General features: G+C 60.7%; 2 protein-coding genes across 2 annotated transcripts; both read left to right on the plus strand.

Annotated features, from left to right (window-relative positions):
• Positions 1–1,607: 1,607 nt before the first annotated feature.
• Positions 1,608–10,652, plus strand: WDR18 (WD repeat domain 18). The gene is made up of 10 exons (XM_058040862.1): positions 1,608–1,817; positions 2,281–2,391; positions 4,091–4,224; positions 5,170–5,311; positions 5,835–5,978; positions 6,166–6,230; positions 6,333–6,457; positions 9,089–9,255; positions 9,704–9,772; positions 10,035–10,652. The coding sequence occupies exons 1-10, from the start codon at positions 1,608–1,610 to the stop codon at positions 10,164–10,166; spliced, it is 1,299 nt and encodes a 432-aa protein (XP_057896845.1). The 3' UTR covers positions 10,167–10,652.
• A 1,837-nt stretch (positions 10,653–12,489) lies between these two features.
• On the plus strand, positions 12,490–18,823 carry GRIN3B (glutamate ionotropic receptor NMDA type subunit 3B). Its single transcript, XM_058040963.1, has 10 exons — positions 12,490–12,933; positions 13,935–14,533; positions 14,946–15,996; positions 16,389–16,534; positions 16,704–16,819; positions 17,000–17,151; positions 17,241–17,405; positions 17,933–18,000; positions 18,102–18,443; positions 18,787–18,823. The coding sequence occupies exons 1-10, from the start codon at positions 12,490–12,492 to the stop codon at positions 18,821–18,823; spliced, it is 3,120 nt and encodes a 1,039-aa protein (XP_057896946.1).
• Positions 18,824–19,123: the final 300 nt, after the last annotated feature.

Consider the following 19,123-nt stretch of genomic DNA (forward strand, 5'->3'; position numbering starts at 1 on the left):
CTGTATTTTTCTTTTTTTGCATATCGATTTAAAAATAATAAAAAAGAGCCTAAATCAGTTTTTTTTGGGGGGGGGGGTTTGGAAAGAAAATTAAACTAAAGGAGCAGCCCCAGCTGCAGCTGCCCCCTTCCCCCCCCAGCGTTGCATATCTTAACTCAGGTAAAAAAGGAAAATGAGAAAAGAAAAAAAAACCACAAAAGACAAAAAAAAAGAAAAAAAGGAATAAAAAAATAAACCACATTCTACCTCTGAGTGCGGCGGCCTCGGGCGCACCCGGGGCCCCGGTGAAAGATTTCAGTTTTTGCAAAACATTCAGGTATTGAGACTTTTTTGATTATTATTAAAAAAAAAAATTAAAAAATTTAAAAAAAAAGAGAAAATAAACTTAAAAAAACACTGAAAGTTTACATTTTATAATAACATTATTATACAGATTGTATTTAAACGTCAGAATATTTAAGACAATTGTAACCCTGTAAAGTGAAGAAATATTAAAAAAAAAAAAAAAAAAAAAGTTGTGTTGTTTGGGGTTTCTTGCCTTAGGGGTGCCTATAGGATTTCCTTATGGATTTGGGGTATCCCTGTGGGTTGTGGGGTATCAATGGATTTATGGGGTGATGATAGGATTATGAGATGTGCATGGGTTCCCCATAGGCCTGTGGGGTGTCCATAGGGTTGGGAGGTATCCGGGGCACCCTTAGTTTTGTGGGGTGCTCATGGGGTTCTCATGAAGCTATGGGGTGCCTATAGGATTGTGGGGTGTCCATGGGGTCCCTATGGGGCTGTGAGAGTCCATATGGTTATGGGGTCTCCATAGGGTGCCCATAAGTCTGTGGGGTGTCCATAGGGTCCCGGGATGTCCATAGGGTCCCATTTAAGGCTGGGGAGTGTCCACAGGGTTATGGGGTCTCCATAGGGTCCCCATAAGCTGTGGGGTGTCCATGGGGCTCTTATGGGGCTGTGGAGGTCCATAGGGTTATGGGGTCTCCATAGGGTCCCCATAGGGCTGTGGGGAGTCCATGGGGTCCCCATAGGGCTGTGGGAGGTCCATAGGGTTATGGGGTCTCCATAGGGTCCCCATAGGGCTGTGGGGAGTCCATGGGGTCCCCATAGGGCTGTGGGGGGTCCATAGGGTCCCCATAGGGCTGTGGGAGGTCCATAGGGTTATGGGGTCTACATAGGGTCCCCCCATAAGCTGTGGGGTGTCCGTGGGGCTTCTATGGGGCTGTGGAGGTCCATGGGGTCCCCATAGGGCTGTGGGGAGTCCATGGGGTCTCCATAGGGCTGTGGGGAGTCCATGAGGTCGCTGTGGGGCTGCGGAGGGTCCATAGGGCCCCATAGGGCTGTGGAGGGTCCATAGGGTTATGGGGTCTCCACCGGGTCCCCATAAGCTGTGGGGTGTCCATGGGGTCCCCATGTGCACACGCGCTGCCCCGTGTCACCCATCCAGCACCGAGCGGGGCGGGCCCTGCTGAGCTTCCTGCCGCGTGCGCAGTCCCCGCCCCCCGCGGCCGCGGCGGCGCCGCCGCTGATTGGTCAGCGCCGGGCGGCGGAGGCGGCGCTCTGGGCCGCGGCCGCGCTCTCTGTGGCCCTGGCGGACCGCGAAGATGGCGGCGCCCATGGAGGTGGCGCTGGTGTCGGACGCGGCGGGGCCGCTCTGCAACTGCTCGGTCTGGGAGCTGCACTCGGGCTCGGCCCTGCCCGGCTACCGCGGCGGCAACAGCGGCCCACGCGGGCTGGCGCTGCTGGGCGGCGAGCACCTGCTGGGGGCCCAGCTCGGCAAGAGCTACATCAACGTCTGGGAGCTCCAGAGGAAGGTACCGGCGCGGCGGGCGGGCCCGGGCGGCCTCGGCTCGGGGGACGGCTTCGGGCTTCGCGGGGGGACTCCGGGCCCCGTGGGGGATGTGACGGGGGCACCCCTCCTGAGAAACCCCCGGCCCTGTGATGAGGAGCTCCTCCGTCCACAGAGCCCCCCTAAATCCATGCTCAGACCCCCTCATGGCTCCTCTCTCCACAGAGACCCCCTCATGGCTCCTCTTTTCGTGGAGACTCCCCTCTGTCCTGAGACACCCCTTCATGGCCCAATTCTCTGCAAAGACCCCCCTCTGTCCCCTATTGGACCCTCAGGCTCCCTGTCCCTCCATTCCGACCTCCATCACCCCGTGCAAGTGCCCCCCATCCCTCTGTTCGCAGAGATCCCCCTGAGCCCCCATGTCGGGGGTCCCTACTTGCAGCCCCTTCCCTTCTCTGAGCCCTCACTGTGCTCTCTCTCTGTCCCAGGACCAGCTGCAGCAGAAAATCATCTGTCCCGGGCCTGTGACCTGCCTGACAGCCTCTCCCAATGGGCTCTACGTCCTGGCGGGCGTCGCCGAGAGCATCTACCTGTGGGAGGTACTACGGGGTGCTGGGGGCACTCACACTCACACCCTGCACGGTCTGTGGGAGTTATGGGGTGCTGGGGCACTCACACTCACACCCTGCACAGTCAGGGAGGGTCCCCAGTCCCTCCAATGTCTGTAAATCCTGATCCTGGCATCAGGGTCCCCATCCTCTAAATGTCTGTAAATCCTGATCCTGGGATAAAGGCTGTGCTGCTCTCAGCTCACAGAGCAGCTCATTGACGTAGGAGTGGGAGGAATTCAGGGAGAGGCTTCACTCTGCCTCCATCTTCTCTTTCCAGGCATCTCTGGATGCCCTGACTCTGCCTCAGGGGTCAGGCACTGCTCTCAAAAGGCAGCAGCACAGGATCTGGTTTTGCTTCAGTGCTTCTCCCACATTTCAGCTGTGTATTTGTGTGTGCCCAGGGTGCCAGCAGCCCCTGCTGTGCTCTGGTCATTGTCCTGCTGGTTAATTACTGCTGGATTAATTTGGGATTACTGCTGCATTCCCAGCACACCACTGAGCAAATGGAAGCAGTGTCTTGTCCTGAGCCCAGGATTAAACCCCAGGATGCCTCACCTGGAGGTTTGAGACTCATGGTGTGAGTGGCTCTACCTGAACCCATCAGGGTTTGTTTGTACCCAAGTGCTTTTAGTTGGGAAAAAAAATCCCTGAGGCTGAGCCTGCAGTGGGAGCTGCTGCCTGTGATGCTCCCAGCTGGGCCCTGCTCCAGCTCCTGTCACCCTCAGATGTGTTCCAGGGTATGGCACTGTCACCCTCAGATGTGATCCAGAGTATGGCACTGTCACCCTCAGATGTGTTCCAGGGTATGGCCCTGTCACCCTCAGATGTGTTCCAGAGTATGGCCCTGTCACCCTCAGACGTGTTCCAGAGTATGGCACTGTCACCCTCAGAGTATGGCACTGTCACCCTCAGATGTGTTCCAGAGTATGGCCCTGTCACCCTCAGATGTGTTCCAGGGTATGGCACTGTCACCCTCAGATGTGTTCCAGAGTATGGCACTGTCACCCTCAGATGTGTTCCAGGGTATGGCACTGTCACCCACAGATGTGTTCCAGGGTATGGCACTGTCACCCACAGATGTGTTCCAGGGTATGGCACTGTCCCTCTGGCACATTGGAGAGGAAACCATCGTGGAGCTGGAAGCAGCCCCTAGAGCTGGCTTTTGTGCTGTCTGTGAAACCCCTTGAACTGAAGTTTGGTTTGATTTTTTGGTGTAATTCAGACCATGAGAAGAAGCAGACTCTTATTTTATTTGAGGCTTTTTCTCTCTTGGTTCCCTCCCCATCTGCAGTGTTGCCTTTTAATAAGAAATACTTGGGGGATCCCTTGTCCACCCTAAACCCCTTGAGCCACCTCTGGGGTATCCTGCAGCTCTCATAACCCCAGTGCCACCTCCTGAGGACCTGTGGGAGGGGAGAAGAAGTAATATGAATATTAAGAGTGAACAAGAAATCTTTACTGCACGTTTGTGACTTGGCCAGAGGAGCAGCTCTGGCATCACTGGGTTCCAGAGCTAAAGTGTCTGGACCTCTTCCACTGCCATGTGCTGAATTTCCACTGAGTTCAGGCTGTTCCAGCCGTGCCTCAGTGGTGTCAGTCACTGTCCTGAGGTGGAACAGAACCCACCCTCCTCACCACATGATCCCAAGGCATCCTTGACTCCCTCCTGCCCTTCTCCTCACTGCAGGTGTCCAATGGGAACCTCCTGGCCATCCTGAACCGACACTACCAGGACCTCACGTGCCTCTGCTTCACTGATGACAGCAGCCACTTCCTCTCAGGGGCCAAGGACTGCCTGGCCCTGGTGTGGAACCTCTACAAGTAAGGGGGGCTGGGGGGCACAGGGATTTTGGAGCAGGAGATCTCTTTAAGCCCACTGCTGTGTCTGTGTCCTCCTTCAGGGCAGGGAACCTTTCCTTGAGGGTCTCACCTGTTCTTGGGAACAGATGGTTCTGATTTCTTTCCCTGGGTGACACAGAGGGGATTGTGCCCTTTGTCCCTGTGGCATAGGAATCTCAGCCTCAGTATCTGTGTGCCACAGGGATTTTGGAACAGGAGATCTCTTTAAGCCCACAGCTGTGTCTGTGCCCTCCTTATGGGCAGGGAACCTTTCCTTGAGGGTCTCACCTGTTCTTGGGAACAGACGGTTCTGATTTCTTTCCCTGGGTGATGCAGAGGGGATTGTGCCCTTTGTCCCTGTGGCACGGGAATCTCAGCCTCAGTATCTGTGTGCCACAGAGATTTTGGAACAGATCTCTTTAAGCCCACTGCTGTATCTGTGTCCTCCTTCAGGGCAGGGAACCTTTCCTTGAGGGTCTCACCTGTTCTTGGGAACAGATGGTTCTGATTTCTTTCCCTGGGTGACACAGAGGGGATTGTGCCCTTTCCCAGGGTGTTTGTCCCTGTGGGATAGGAATCTCAGTATCTGTGTGCCACAGGGATTTTGGAGCAGGAGATCCCTCTAAGCCCACAGCTGTGTCTGTGCCCTCCTTCTGGGCAGGGAACCTTTCCTTGGGGGCTTCTTGGGAGCAGGCAGATGGTTCTGACTTCTTTCCCTGGGTGACACAGAAGGGATTGTGCCCTTTCCCCAGGCTCTTTGTCTGTGGGATAGGGGTCTCAGCATCCATGAGCCATGGCTGCCAGCAGCTCCCGTGTCCCCCTTGGTCCCTGCAGCCAGCAGAGGCGTTCCCAGTGGGATCAGAGCCTGGCCCAGCTCCCCGTGGGGCTCTGTCCTGGCTGACCTGCCTGTCTCTGCTCTCCCCACAGCGTGTTGCAGGCAGAGCCCTCCCAGATCCCCGACCCCCGGCACGTCTGGTCCCGGCACAGCCTCCCCATCACCGACCTGTGCTGCGGCTTTGGAGGGCCCCTGGCACGGGCTGCCACCGCCTCCCTCGACCAGACAGCCAAGGTGAGGCTCATCTCACAGCTGCCAGACCCTGTGGGGTCACAGCCAGGCTCCTGCCAGCTAGCAGGAAGCTGTCCCCAAGCTGTCCCCAAGCTTTGCCGGGTTGCAGTGGCTTCGTTTCTTGGCTGTCTCTGCAGTGACTCAGAGCTGCCAGAGCTGGGCTCTGCCTCTCCAACAACAGCAGTTTCTCTGCTCCTGCCCCCAGGCTGGACTGCTGCAGTCCCTGTTGTCCTGGGAATGTCGGGGTCAGCTCCTCAGTTTTCCATTGCTGATGTGCACAGGGAGCAGAGCAGGCTGGAGCCTGTGGGGAGGGGATGCCCTGGGGGCAGGGTGGCCACAGAGAGGGTTCAGAGCTGTTTTGAAGCTGCCTGGGAAACTTCTGTCCTGCTCAGAGAGGCTGATCCTGAGTTCTGCCTTGGACTCAGTTTCCCAGTCACATCCAGGAGGGAATTTCAGGTTATCAGTGTTCCTCCAATCCTGCCATGAACATTCTCACCCCTGATTCTCCTGTGCCCTCTCACTCCAGCTCTGGGAAATCTCATCTGGGGAGCTCCTGCTTTCCGTGCTCTTCGACGTGGGGATCATGGCTGTGACTCTGGACCTCTCTGAGTACCACATGTTCTGTGGGGGCATGGATGGCTCCATCTTCCAGGTCGACCTCTGTGCCTGGGTGAGTGTGTGGGGCTGTCACCCCGAGCCACTGTCACCTCCCTGCTGGGACTGGTGTGACCTGCCAGGACATGGGAGGCTTCCTCTGTGTCTCCTCTGCCCCCTCCAGACATGGTGATGAACCTGCTGGGTTCAGCTTTCCTGAATTGTAACTCCTTTCCTTTCCTTTCCTTCCTGAATTCCTTCAGCCAGTTCAGAGAGACCGGACCTTCCAGACAGAGCGGGAGAACGGGAAGGTCTTCAAAGGGCACAGGTGAGGAACCAGACGTACCTGCCAGCCTCCATCTGCCCACCTCACCAGCTCCTGGCACTCCTGGGGTCATCCTGAGTTTAAACATCCTCTTCCCCATTCCAGGAACCAGGTGACGTGTCTGTCAGTGTCCACAGATGGCAGCCTGCTGCTCTCGGGCTCTCACGACGAAACCGTCCGGCTGTGGGACATCCAGAGCAAGCAGTGCCTCAAGACGATGAATCACAAAGGTAGGAATGTCCTTATCTCCAGGATCCTCACTGCCAGAGGCCCAGTGTCTCACCTGAGCTGCCCTGGGCACTCCAGGTGTGTTTTTGCCCCTTGCTTCACGCCCTGGGATGGGCAGAGGCGTTGGAGGGAGCCCGGGCTGTCTGGAGCTCTGCCCTGACCTTGCCCCGTGTGTTAACAACCCCCTGTGCTCTGTCAGGAGTGAGTCATGGATTTCACCCTGTCGCTGAGGCCACACGGGATCCTCCTCCTTGTTTTCCCCAGGGAGCAGTCACCCCACATGCACCCCAGCTGTGTCTGCAGGGGAGACAGCTCTGTGACCCCAGCAGTGAGCTCATGGGGCCTGAAGTGAATCCCATATGAGCAGCTGTCTGGGATTTCAGTCTGATGGCTCCAGTAAATTGCAGGAGCAGCAGTTGGGTGCCTCAGCCACCTCAGAGCAGTGGGGGATTTACCCCTCCTGTTGTTAACTGTGGTTTCTGGCCCCTGGTGCTGCAGTGACCAGTGGGGCTGCCTTGGGCATGGCCCAGACCCCTCCCAGAGGTGATGGTGGGGACAGCCAGTCCCTGTGTTCCTCCGTGGTGATTGAGCTGCTGCCTCAGGGCAGTCTCTGCAAGCCAGGCTGCCTGCAGACCCTTTTCCTCTTTCCTTTGGCTGCCAAGGACCGTCCCTAATTGGGACCCACTGCAGTGCCCATCCAGCCTGGCTGGCACTAGAGGCTGCAAACAAACCAAATGGAGCTGTGAGTCATCCCAGGAGGGGAGGGGGGGCCAGGCCTTGGCTGTGAGCCGGGCACTGGAGTCCTCCTGAGGCTGCAGGCAGGAATGGACAGACCAGGCTCTTCCCAGGAGGAGCAGGACCAGGCTGACCCCACGCTGTGGGTGCTCTGCTGGCTCTCTGCTGCCTGTGGGCAGGGATTTGGTTTCCCTGGCAGCCTTGGCACTGGCATGGCTGCGTGTGCTCAGGAATAGGCTGGGATTCCAGCACCCCTGAGCTTTGTCCTGGCTCTGGAATCTCCACAGGGCCCTGCAGCCTCCCAGTGTGGGGGAATCTGCTGTCCCAAGCCAGCCCTCTCTCATGGATCCCTGTCCCCTGCTTGGCCTCTCCTGAGCCCCCCAGCAAGGTCTGTCCCTGCTCCCTCCCCAAGGCAGAGGTGACAGGGCTGTGACATGGTGATGTGACAGCAGCCTCTGGCCCAGTGTCCTTGGGACAGCACTGTCCCTCTGCTTGCTGGGCATGGGGGTGCCTGGGGGCAAACAGGAGCCTCTGCCCTCCCCTCAACACTGCTGCAAATTAAATCCAAGGAGCTGGAGAGTGGCTCAGGGCCAGGCTGGTGCAGGGGGCTGTGTCACCAAGGGTGGCTTGTCCTTGGCAGGGGCAGAGTGGGTGGGCTTTGAGAATTTAAGCTGCTGCTCCTGGGTGATGAGTTGTGGCAGTGCTGGCGAGGCAGGGCTACTCCCAATCACCCTGCATGGCTGCCACCACTCTGGGGGGTAGCAGGAGACCTGTGGGATGAGCCTGGGAGCCAGTGCTGCCCCCAGATCCCTCCAGGCCTCAATTCCCATCCTGTCACACGAGCTCCATCCTTGTCACTGCAATCACAGCGTGGCACAGACCATCCCAAGGGCTCCCCCTGCAAGGCCATCCCAGGATGATCTGGCTGATGTGTTCTGCTGGCAGCTCTGCCTTGGAAGCTGGGTTATTTGGTTATTTCCCTCCAGCTGAGCCTAGTCCCCATGCCCAGACTGGCCCAGGGTCACCCAGTGCCTGCTGCCCCAGGCCTTGGGGCAAGGTGATCTGGCACAGGACCTCTGCACTGGAGCCCCAGAGTGGCTGTGGGGCTGTGTCCAGGTGGTGACCAGGTTTGGGGAGCTCTGGGTTCACTCCTGAGGTTTTCTCCTCTCCACCTTTCCTCTCTAACTGCTCCATGAGCTGCCAGTGCAGTGGGAATGTCACTGATGGAGCACAATGATCTGGTCTTTAAGGAGGGAGTGAAGCCATCAGAGCTGGCCAGGAACAGCTTTGGGGCCAGAGGTGCTGCTCTGTTGGTGGGACCCAACCTTGAATCCTGGGAGGATCAGATTTAGGAGCAGGCTCTGGAGGGGTGGATGGTGATGACAGAGCCCTGATCCATATCAGAGCTGCTCTGCAGAGACCAAAATCCTCCAGCAGCTCTGAGCCTCCCCATGTCCCCTCCCTCACCCTGCACCCCTCTCCACAGCCCTGGCAGCCCCCTCCAGGTGCACATGGACCATCTTCACCTTGGAAAGGTGGAAATGGGAAAGGGGAAATGGATGGTGGGGCTGTGGTAGCAGTGCCCTGCCTGCTGGAGGGGGGCTGGGGGCTGCTGTGCCTGACAGGGCGTGGGGGACAGCACTGGGAGCTCACAGCAGCTGGGAGGGGGCGGGTAAGTAATTAATGCAGTAATTAACACACTCATCAGCTCTGCCATGGATTGTGGCAGCACAGAGCTGCTGATGGATGGCAGCTCAGCGTGGTGGGAGGCCGGGCTCTGCTCTTTTGGGGTCCCCAACCAGCCCTGGGCAGGCAGAGCAGAGTCCTGTGCCAGGGCTGCCCGAGGCCTCCCAAACGCAGCAGGGTCCAGCCTGAGCTGTCCCCCTGTGTCCCCACAGGCCCGGTGACAAACGCCTTCATCGTGCTGGCCCCTGCCAACATGCTGAACCCCGAGGGGAAGCCCAGCGTGCCCCTGCCCAAGTTCAGCCGGCACCTGCACGGCACCGAGAGCAGCGACGAGCCGGGCGCCGAGGGGGTGACGCTGCGCCTGGGGCTGCACCAGCAGGTACTGGGGGGCACTGGGCAGGGGGGCAGCCAGCCAGGAGGGGCTGTGGCAGAGAAAAGCTTCTCCTCCAGCTGGTGGAAGCCGTTGGTGTTCCCTCCTGCGTCCTCCCCGTCCTGGCTGCTGCAGTCATTTGTCCTCCCCAGCCCCGTGCTGCAGCGTGGGCTGGCTCTGCTGTCCCACCGTTTCCTTGGCTGTCCCCAGGCTGGGAGGGTCACACAGCCCAGCCATGCCAGCCTCTCTGCTCCCCACTGTCAGTGTCTGCCTCTGTCTGCCTCTGCCCAGAGCTGATGGATAAGCTCCCCCGTTGGTCGGTGGCAGCAGGCCAAGGGGCTGTTTGCCTGACAGCAGGATGGATCAGCCAGGCTTCCTCCCATGGGGAACCCAGTCCAGGGGCATGGGGAGAGGGTCTGTGTCTGCTCTGCCAACCCCTCCATTCTGGTCCCTGCAGGAGCCTGGGCAGAGCTACCTGGAGAAGGCAGAGAGGATGTACTCACAGATGTACTCGACGAGGGAAAAGGTGAGAGCTGCTCCCAGGCTGGGAGTTGGGTACTGGCCCTTTGAGGGGGATCCTTGTCAACTGATTGGAGCAAGTTGGGACGTGGGAATAGGGGAAAAGAGCCCTAAAATCTACTGGTGCCATGGGGCTGCACTTTAATGAGGAGGAGGAGGAGGAGGGAGGGGACTGAAGGGTTTGGTGTTTACTGCTGGGGAAGGAGCAGCATCCTGTGCCTGTCAGAGCCGGGGCCCTGACTCTTGTCTGTTGTGTTTTCGTGTCACAGAACCTGGTGGGAGACCAGGAGCACCTGACGATCCAGGTGAGCGAGCTGGAGGAGGAGGTGAGCAACCTCCGCAAAATCAACAAGGACCTCTTTGACTTCTCCACTCGCATCATCACCAAACCAGCCAAGTGAAGAGGCTCCCCCCGCCCTCGCACCCCTCCGCCTCTCCCTGCCCGGCTCCCGGGGAAGCACCGCCCAGCCGGCTGCGAGCCCCGGCTCAGCCTGCCCCGAGCCGGCACAGCCTGCTCCGAGCCGCGGGACTGGCACCGGCGCGGGGACAGCACAGGGACCGCGTTCACTCCGCTCCGGGGCCGGGGGACTCTCGGGCGGCCGCTGCAGGAGGAGCCTCGCCGGCTGCTGGGAGGGCTCAGGATGCAGCTCCTGCTCGTTCCCCGTTTCTTCCCCCCGCCCCCTTTTTTTTTGTTTCTTTTCGTTACTTGACCCTGCAGTGCAGACAGAAAAGTGTTTTGTTTTTTTTGTTTTTTTTTTCTCTCAATACCGGTTTGAGATTGGATTTTGGAGACCCCCTTGTGCCCACCCTGTCCTGGGGATTGCTGCTCAGTGCCACCAGACCCCACACTCTGCACGGACAGCAGGGGCTGAGGGGCTCCTTCTCTGGGGGGGCTGCTGCAACAAGTGGGGGGTCCCTGGCTCCCAGGGCTGAGGAGGGGGCTCCTGATGTGTGTGGCAGGCAGAGCCTGGGGTGTCCCTGGGCTTTGGAGCACAGGTGGTGGTTTTGGGGCACAGGGTCACTCTGGGGAGGGGCGGGGGGACCAGCAAGGTGCTATTTCCAATCTCCTCAGTCAACAGTTTATATATATTTGGATCCAACGACTCTGTTTTCACGGTGTTTGGGGACTCGGCCTTTTGTATTGTCACAGCATGGCAGCGGGGGTTGTGGGTTTTGTTTAGGTTTATTTTTTACATAAAAGATTTGGTTTTTATAGTGAAAGATGCCCGTGTTGGTTTCTTTAACGTGGCCACGAGACCGTGACCACCTCTCACTGCATCCTTGGGCTGCCCACTGGGAATGGCAGAGTGGTTCCTTATCCCCAAACTGCCCTGTTGCCTTCACCCCAAGGGTCCTTCCCTGTCCCTACAGGGTGTTGAGGTGTCCCTTGGCCATCCCTCTGTGCCATCCCCCCTCCCATTCAATACACCAAGTGCAGCTGATTTAAAGTGCATTTTTAAAACCAGAGCACCCGAGCATCCCCAGTTCCAGAGAAGAAGCTTTTAGCTTAATCACTGGAGCTGTTCCTTTCCCTTCCTCTCCTGCTCCTCCTCTTCCTCCCAACGTTTTGGATCAACATTCATCAGCTGCAGCAGGCACTGTCAGCACCCAGAGCCAGGGGCTGCAGTGGGGCAAGAGGTGGGAGCACATCCCTGCTGCAGGGAGCCCAAAAACAAAAAACCCAGAGCTCCCTCCCAGTCATCCCACAGTGGGGTTCCTGTTGGGGTGCTGCACTTAGAGCAGAAGGGAGGATGGGGCTTCCCAGAGAGCCCCTCATGCTGTGTTTGGTGTTTGGGGAGGGGTTTTCATTCCAAGCCCCTCCTGCATGGACGGCGAGGGCTGCCCTGTGTTTATCCTTGTGTTTATCCCTGCCAGGGGGGCCCGTGGTCAGGGGGATTCCAGCCCCCCGTGACCCTCCGTGCTCTGGCAGGATTTGAGCTGCCCTCCCTGCAGGTCCAGCTCCGCAGGAGAATTCATTAGCTGTGACTCATTACATTTATTGATATTACATGAATCGATGCTTTTTGCCAGATGGATTCTGGCTCCATCCTTCATTTTTCCTTATTAATTTAGCGTGCCTCCTGCCCCTGTTGCTGGTGTTTGTGTGCTGGTGGCAGGGACCCTTTGGGCTGGGTTGAGCCTCAGTTTCCCTGCTGAGGATGAGGAGGGTGACCCCACATCCCCTCCCTCAGCAGAGGAAGGCTGTGCTGCTGCTGCTGCCCTTTTCTCCTTCCCCACACAGCAGAAGGAATCACTCAGCCCTGGAAAACTCTGGGCCTCGGGACCCCCGGACATTGAAGCTGCCCCTCAGATTGAGGAGGGATGGAGGGGTCGGGCTGGGGGGTCTTTATCGGGATGAAGGCGGCAGTTCACTGCTCGGGACCACCCCAGGGGCTTTCTGGAGGAGGAAGATGAGGATGAGGAAGAGGAGGAACATCCCAGTGCTCCAGAGGTATCGGGGACCACCCTGTGCTCAGCGGGCACCTCCGTGCCAGGGGCGCCGCGGGTGGCAGCGCTCGGAGGGCAGCGCGGGTGGCGGCGGGGAGGGGGGGACCCGCGCCGCGCGTGGGCGTGGACGGGGCGGCTGCGGGCGGGTCCGGCGCTGCTGCGTGGGCCGGGTCCGGCGGGACCCGCGGCGCTCCGGGGGCTGCGGGGCCTCGGCGCTGCCCGGGGCCGGGGGGGCCGGAGCCGGTGCGGGGCCGGTGCGGGGCCGGTGCGGGGCGCATGGCGGGGCTGCGGGCGCTCTGGCTGCTGGCGGCGGCTCTGGGGGCGGCGGGGGGACACCCCCAACCCTGCCGCGTCCCGGCGCCCCCCGGGCCCAGCCCCGGCCCCGCCGTGCGCCTCGGGGCGCTGCTACCGCCCGCGCCCGCCCGCGCCCGGCTCCGCGCCGCGCTGGCCCGAGCTGCCGGCACCGGTACCGGCCCCGGGGAGGGGACGCTGCCCCACAACCTCAGCCTGGAGGTGGTGGGGGGCGGCCCGGCGGCGCGGGACCCCGGCTCGCTGGCGCGGTGGGTGTGCGGGGCGCTGGCGGGGCGCGGCGTGGCCGCCGTCCTGGCGCTGCCCCGCTCCCGCCGGGAGCTGCTCCAGCTCGACTTCCTCGCCGCCGCCCTCCAGGTCCCCTTCGTCAGCATCCTGGACACCCGCTGGCCGCTGCCCTTCCGAGCGCAGGTGAGACCCGCAGCGCCGGCACTGCCCGCAGATCCCGTCCCCGCTCCCGTCCTGGCTCCGTCCGTGCTCCTGCCCCGGTCCCTGTCCCGGATCCATACCGGCTCTATCCCGGTCCCCGTCCCGGATCCATACCGGCTCTATCCCGGTCCCCGTCCCGGATCCATACCGGCTCTATCTCGATCCCAGCCCCGGATCCATACCGGCTCTATCCCGATCCCCGTCCCGGGTCCATACCGGCTCTATCCCGGTCCCCGTCCCGGATCCATACCGGCTCTATCCCGGTCCCCGTCCCGGGTCCATACCGGCTCTATCTCGATCCCCGCCCCGGATCCATACCGGCTCTATCCCGATCCCCGTCCCGGGTCCATACCGGCTCTATCCCGATCTCCCTCTCGATTCCATCCCGGCTCTGTTCCGCGGGTTCTCCTCCCGGCTCGGACCTGCCTCCAATCCCGGCTTCAATTCCAGCTCCAATTCGGAATCCCAACCACTCATCCTTGCTGCATCCCGACTATCTCCGAGATCCAACCCGGCTCTGTTCTCTCTCGTTCTTCTCTTCCATCCCAGCCCCTTCCCATCCTCATTCCCACCTCCATGCTGCCTCCACCCCAGCCTCATCCTGTGCCCCATCCTGGCTCTCTGTCTCCCATCTCAGCTCTATTCCAGCCCCCTCTTGGCCCTCATTCCAGCCCTATCCTGGCTCTATCCCAGCTCCCATCTCAGCTCTCTCCTGGCTCCTTGCCCAGCTCTATCCCAGACCCAATTCCAGCTTTCACTCCAAGGTAAGTTCCCTGGTTCCTCAGGAGCTCTGCAGCCCCCAGCCCCAATCCCCACTCCAAAGGGCTTTGGGATGTGTCCTGGCAGTGCATCCCAGACAGGAATTGGGCAGGGGATGACCAGGGAGTGTGGGATGACCTCGGGGCAGGTGGGTCCATGTCTGGCGCTGCCTCTGGGCTCTTCCCGTGGGTAGGGGCACAGCCAGGACCCTCGTGTGTTGGCAGAGCCCCTTCCACTTCCACATGGACCGGCAGAGCTCCCCGGAGACGCTGGTGGATGTGCTGGTGAGCATCCTGCACGCCAACGACTGGCAGGAGACCAGCCTGGTGCTCTGCCACCCCTGGGACATCGACAGCTTCCTCCACCTCTGGGCTCAGCGCTCCCAGCTCTTCCTCCGCACCGTCCTGGACCTGGGCTACCTGGATGAGCCCAGGGCCAGCCGCTACCTGCAGCAGCACGGGGACCGTGTCAGGAGCCTGTCCAGCCCCGTGCTGCTGCTGGGCTGTGACCTGCCCCGCGCTCGACTCATCTTCCAGGCTGCCGAGGAGCTGGGGCTGCCGCTGCAGGAATTCCACTGGATGCTGGGCTTCCCGCTCAGCCCCGCTGAGCTGCAGACCGAGGGGCTGCCCCCGGGGCTGCTGGCCTTTGGGGAGGTGAGCCGGCCACCGCTGGAGCTCTTTGTACAGGACATGGTGGGACTGGTGTCCCAGGCCGTTGCCCAGGCTGCCCAGAGCCTCCCTGACCCCGCACAGCTGCAGACCACGGGGAGCTGCAATGAGAGGCACCGGGCAGGCAGCGAGGCCCCAGGGCTCTTCCTTGCACGGTAAGGGGGAGCTGGGGGCTCCTTTTTATCCCTATCCTGGCTCTGTGGTATTGGGGTGCATGGGAGGTTCTGCCCCAGACTTGGGATGGGGTAAGGGCAGAGCAGGGGACCCTTGGGATGTGTGTGTGTAGCCACCACCATGGGGCTCAGCCCCCTGGACGTGGTTAGCACTGCACAGGGGGAATGTGTCACTTCAGATCTCCTTAACACTGCCCGAGCATGGTCACTCTATAAATATTAATAACTCTTGGCCCTGGCAGCACAGCAAGCTGCAGGGCCAGATCCTGCTGCTCCTCCTTGACCTTGTCCCTGCCCACGTCGGGCACGTCCCGCTCCCAGCTCCCAGCTCCCAGCTCCCAGCTCCCAGCTTTATCCCTTGAGCACCGGAGCAGTGAAACCCTTTCCTTGGCAGGTTCCTGGCCAACACCTCCTTCCACGGCCAGACAGGGCTGGTGAGTGTGAAGAACACGGTGTTGGTGAGGCCAGAGCAGCAATTCCGCATCTGGAGCCTGCGCAGGGACTCGCAGGGGGTCCCCACCTGGATGACGGCGGGCACCTGGAGCCACGGCAAGCTGGAGCTGGAGGAGGTCGTGTGGCAGAGCCAGAGGCAGCACAAGAGCCCCGGGGAGGCGGCCGAGGGGGCCAGGACACGGCTGAGGGTGGTGACATTGGTGGAGCACCCCTTTGTGTTCACCAGGGAGGTGGATGAGGAAGGGAACTGCCCGGCCGGGCAGCTCTGCCTGGACCCCGGCACAAACGACTCGGCCGTGCTGGACGCCCTCTTTGAGAAGATTGGCAGTGGCAACGGGTCAGTGCCACAGGAGTACAAGAAATGCTGCTACGGGTACTGCATCGACCTGCTGGAGAAGCTGGCCGAGGACATGGCCTTTGATTTCGAGCTCTACATCGTGGGAGATGGGAAATACGGAGCCTGGAAGAACGGGCGCTGGACGGGGCTGGTGGGGGACCTGCTCAGTGGCACGGCCCACATGGCCGTCACCTCCTTCAGCATCAACTCGGCGAGGAGCAAAGTCATCGACTTCACCAGCCCCTTCTTCTCCACCAGCCTGGGCATCCTGGTGAGGACCAAGGACACGGCGTCGCCCATCGGGGCCTTCATGTGGCCCCTGCACTGGACCATGTGGGTGGGCATCTTCGTGGCGCTGCACATGACCGCGCTCTTCCTCACCCTCTACGAGTGGAAGAGCCCCTATGGAATGACCCCCCACGGGCGCAACCGCATGAAGGTCTTCTCCTACTCCTCAGCCCTCAACCTGTGCTACGCCATCCTCTTTGGGCGCACTGTGTCCAGCAAGACGCCCAAGTGCTGCACCGGCCGCTTCCTCATGAACCTCTGGGCCATCTTCTGCCTCCTGGTGCTCTCCAGCTACACGGCCAACCTGGCAGCTGTCATGGTGGGGGACAAGACCTTCGAGGAGCTCTCGGGCATCCATGACCCAAAGGTGAGCGTGTTCTGCTGCTTCAGATGGGCTGGGAGAGGGATGAAGGCCAGGGAAGGGGCTGAGGGGGGTCCTGTCCTTCTTTTTGCACCTTCCTTCTTCTCTCCAGCCCCAGTTCTGTGTCTTGGCCCCTTCTAAGAGTGAGGGGGTCTTTGAGACCTGCAGAAAGCTTTGTGTGTGTTTCCCACTGGTGTTAAACCCCAGCCTCAGCTCCAGGGCAGGGGGAAATGGGCTGAGTTCAGGCTGAGGCTCTTTCCTAGATATCCCCAAGAGCTCCTGCATCTCTGGGGCTGCCCAGACACCCTGCCTGGGACTCAGGGCTGGGGACACATCCCCAGGGATTTGGGACACATTCCTGGGGCCAGGGGTGCTGATGCTCTGGTGCCTCCTTCCAGCTCCATCACCCCTCACAGGGCTTCCGCTTCGGCACGGTGTGGGAGAGCAGTGCTGAGGAGTACATCAAGAAGAGCTTCCCCGAGATGCACGAGTACATGCGGCGCTACAACGTCCCCACCACCCCTGACGGTGTCACCATGCTCAAGTGAGGGGCAGGGAGAGCATGAGGGGCTCTCTCCAACCTTTTACCCCTCCCAGGGCATTTTTTTGCCCCAGCCCTGGAGCCTGTGCACCTCTGGGGGGGTGTCAGGCTGGGGGGATGCTGTTCAAGGGGGATGCAGCCCCTCTCTGAGCATCCCCCCATGTGCCCACAGGACAGAGCCTGCCAAGCTCAACGCCTTCATCATGGACAAGTCACTGCTGGATTATGAGGTCTCCATCGACTCTGACTGCAAACTGCTCACTGTGGGCAAACCCTTCGCCATCGAAGGTTTGGGGGGCTGTGTTGGGAAGGGGATTCTGTTCTCTGTGTGTGTGTGTGTGTGTGGTGGGGCTGGGGTTGTGCAATAACCACGCAGGGTGGGGAGGTGCCCCCTCCATGGTGGGCACTGGGGGCTGCACCCTCTGTCCCAACACTGCCCCTTTCTCTCCCCCTCCTCACTGGGGCCAGGCTACGGCATCGGCCTCCCCCAGAACTCCCCGCTGACCTCCAACGTCTCCGAGTTCATCAGCCGCTACAAATCCTCGGGCTTCATCGACCTCCTGCACGACAAGTGGTACAAGATGGTGCCCTGCGGCAAACGCGTCTTCGCCGTCACTGAGGTGCGGTGGCAGCGCCCCGGCCGGGGAGGGGGCTCGGGGGTCTGACCCCCCCCCCCCGCAGCCCAGCCCACACCCCCTGCCACCCGCAGACCCTGCAGATGGGCATCTACCACTTCTCGGGGCTGTTCGTGCTGCTGTGCATCGGCCTGAGCGGCTCCCTCCTCACCTCGCTGGGCGAGCACGTCTTCTACCGCCTCGTCCTGCCCCGCATCCGCCGCAAGAAGAAATTCAACTACTGGCTGCACACCAGCCAGGTGGGGCCAGGGGAAGGGGCTTAGTGTCCCAAAGACCCCTAACTAAGCCCATGTGGCTGCTCACTCCTAAACTGCACCACCTTCTCCAGCTATGGATCACCAACCCCTGTTTGAGACCTGAACCAGATCATCACCCTCCAGACCATCATCCTCCACACCATCATCCTCCAGATCATCACCTCCAGACCATCCCCTCCACACCATCGCCTCCAGATCATCACCCTCCACACCATCACCTCCGCATCATCATCCTCCACACCATCACCTAGAGACTATCACCCTCCAAGACATCACCCTCCAGACTATCTCCTCCACACCATCATCCTCCACACCATCATCCTCCAGATCATCACCTAGAGACTATCACCCTCCAAGCCATCACCCTCCAGACCATCTCCTCCACACCATCACCCTTCAGACCATCATCTCCAGACCGTCACCCTCCAGATCATCACCTTCCAAATAATCCCTGACCTGTTAACCTCCAATCCATCCCCCCCAACTCACTCTTGCCATGCTCCCCACAGAAAATCCATCGGGCTCTCAACATGGGCACGGAGGAGAGGAAGAGCCAGCAGCTGAAGTTGGAGCAGAGGTAAGGCTGGCACTGAGAGCCTCCTCCTCCTCCTCCTCCTCCTGTGGGGCTGCGGAGGGACCCCAGAGCAGCCAGATCCCGACTCAGCCGTCCCCACACAGGTGCGAGCCGCAGCCGAGGCCGGCCCCGGGGGCAGCGCCGCAGCCCTGGAGCGCCCTGCGGAGGGAGGCGCGGCGGGTGCGCTTCCAGCTGGACAAAGCGCCCCCCGAGGAGGAGGAGGGGTCCCCTCCGTGGCACCCCGGGAACGGGCGGCCGCCGCAGCCCCTGGACAGAGCGGCCGGCGAGAACGAGCTGCGGCAGCTGGAGGAGAAGATCCAGGAGATGCGGGAGCAGCTGCGGGCGGCGCTGCTGAGGAAGAGCGAGCTGGTGTCCGTGCTGGGCACCGCCAAGGGCGGCCGGGCACTGCCCGCCCCGCTGGCCACCGAGGAACAGCGGGAGGAGAGGTGAGATGGGGAGCAGGGACCCCCCAAAACATCCCAGGGGCCGGGCAGGGCAGGGCTCCTCTAGCTTGGAGAAGTGGAACGAAAAAAGGGAGGGAGGATGTCCTGGGGCTGCCCCATCTCTGCAGTCTCTTTCCCCCATCCCTTCTGCTGGCAGTGGGGTTTGAAGGACCAGGAGATGCTTTTTGGGGGTTCAGTTGGGGTGAGAAGTCCCTGCAGTGCCTGGACAAAGCTCAGCCCCGCGCCCCCGGCTCTGTTTTTACACCATGTCAATAAAGATGATGAAGGAAGACCAAGTCTGCTTTTCCTCTTCCCCACACAACCCTTCCCCCTCCTTCCTCCGCAGGCCCAGCTCAGCCCCGCCGCAGGACGGCCGTGATTAGGAGGAGGAGGAGGAGGAGGCAGAGGAAGCTCCCACACGCACGGGGCAGGAGGACAGGCCGAGCCCGGAACCTCCCTCTGGAGAGGCAGCTCCAGCTCCAAAACCGGGCTGATCCCACAAAGCAGAACCGGAGCCTTCCTCGGGAGGAGGGTGAGGGACGGAGAGGCTGCACGGGGAGCGGGACAGGCTCTGCTCGGGGCTCTGAGGATGAGGAACAGCTCCCATGGCCCCTGTGGAAGGAGCCAGCCCTGCAGCCCTGGCACCACCGAGCATGGCTGGGACAGGGCTGGTGCTCAGCCCT

Source organism: Melospiza georgiana, chromosome 26, assembly GCF_028018845.1.
Source record: "Melospiza georgiana isolate bMelGeo1 chromosome 26, bMelGeo1.pri, whole genome shotgun sequence".
NCBI lineage: Eukaryota > Metazoa > Chordata > Aves > Passeriformes > Passerellidae > Melospiza > Melospiza georgiana.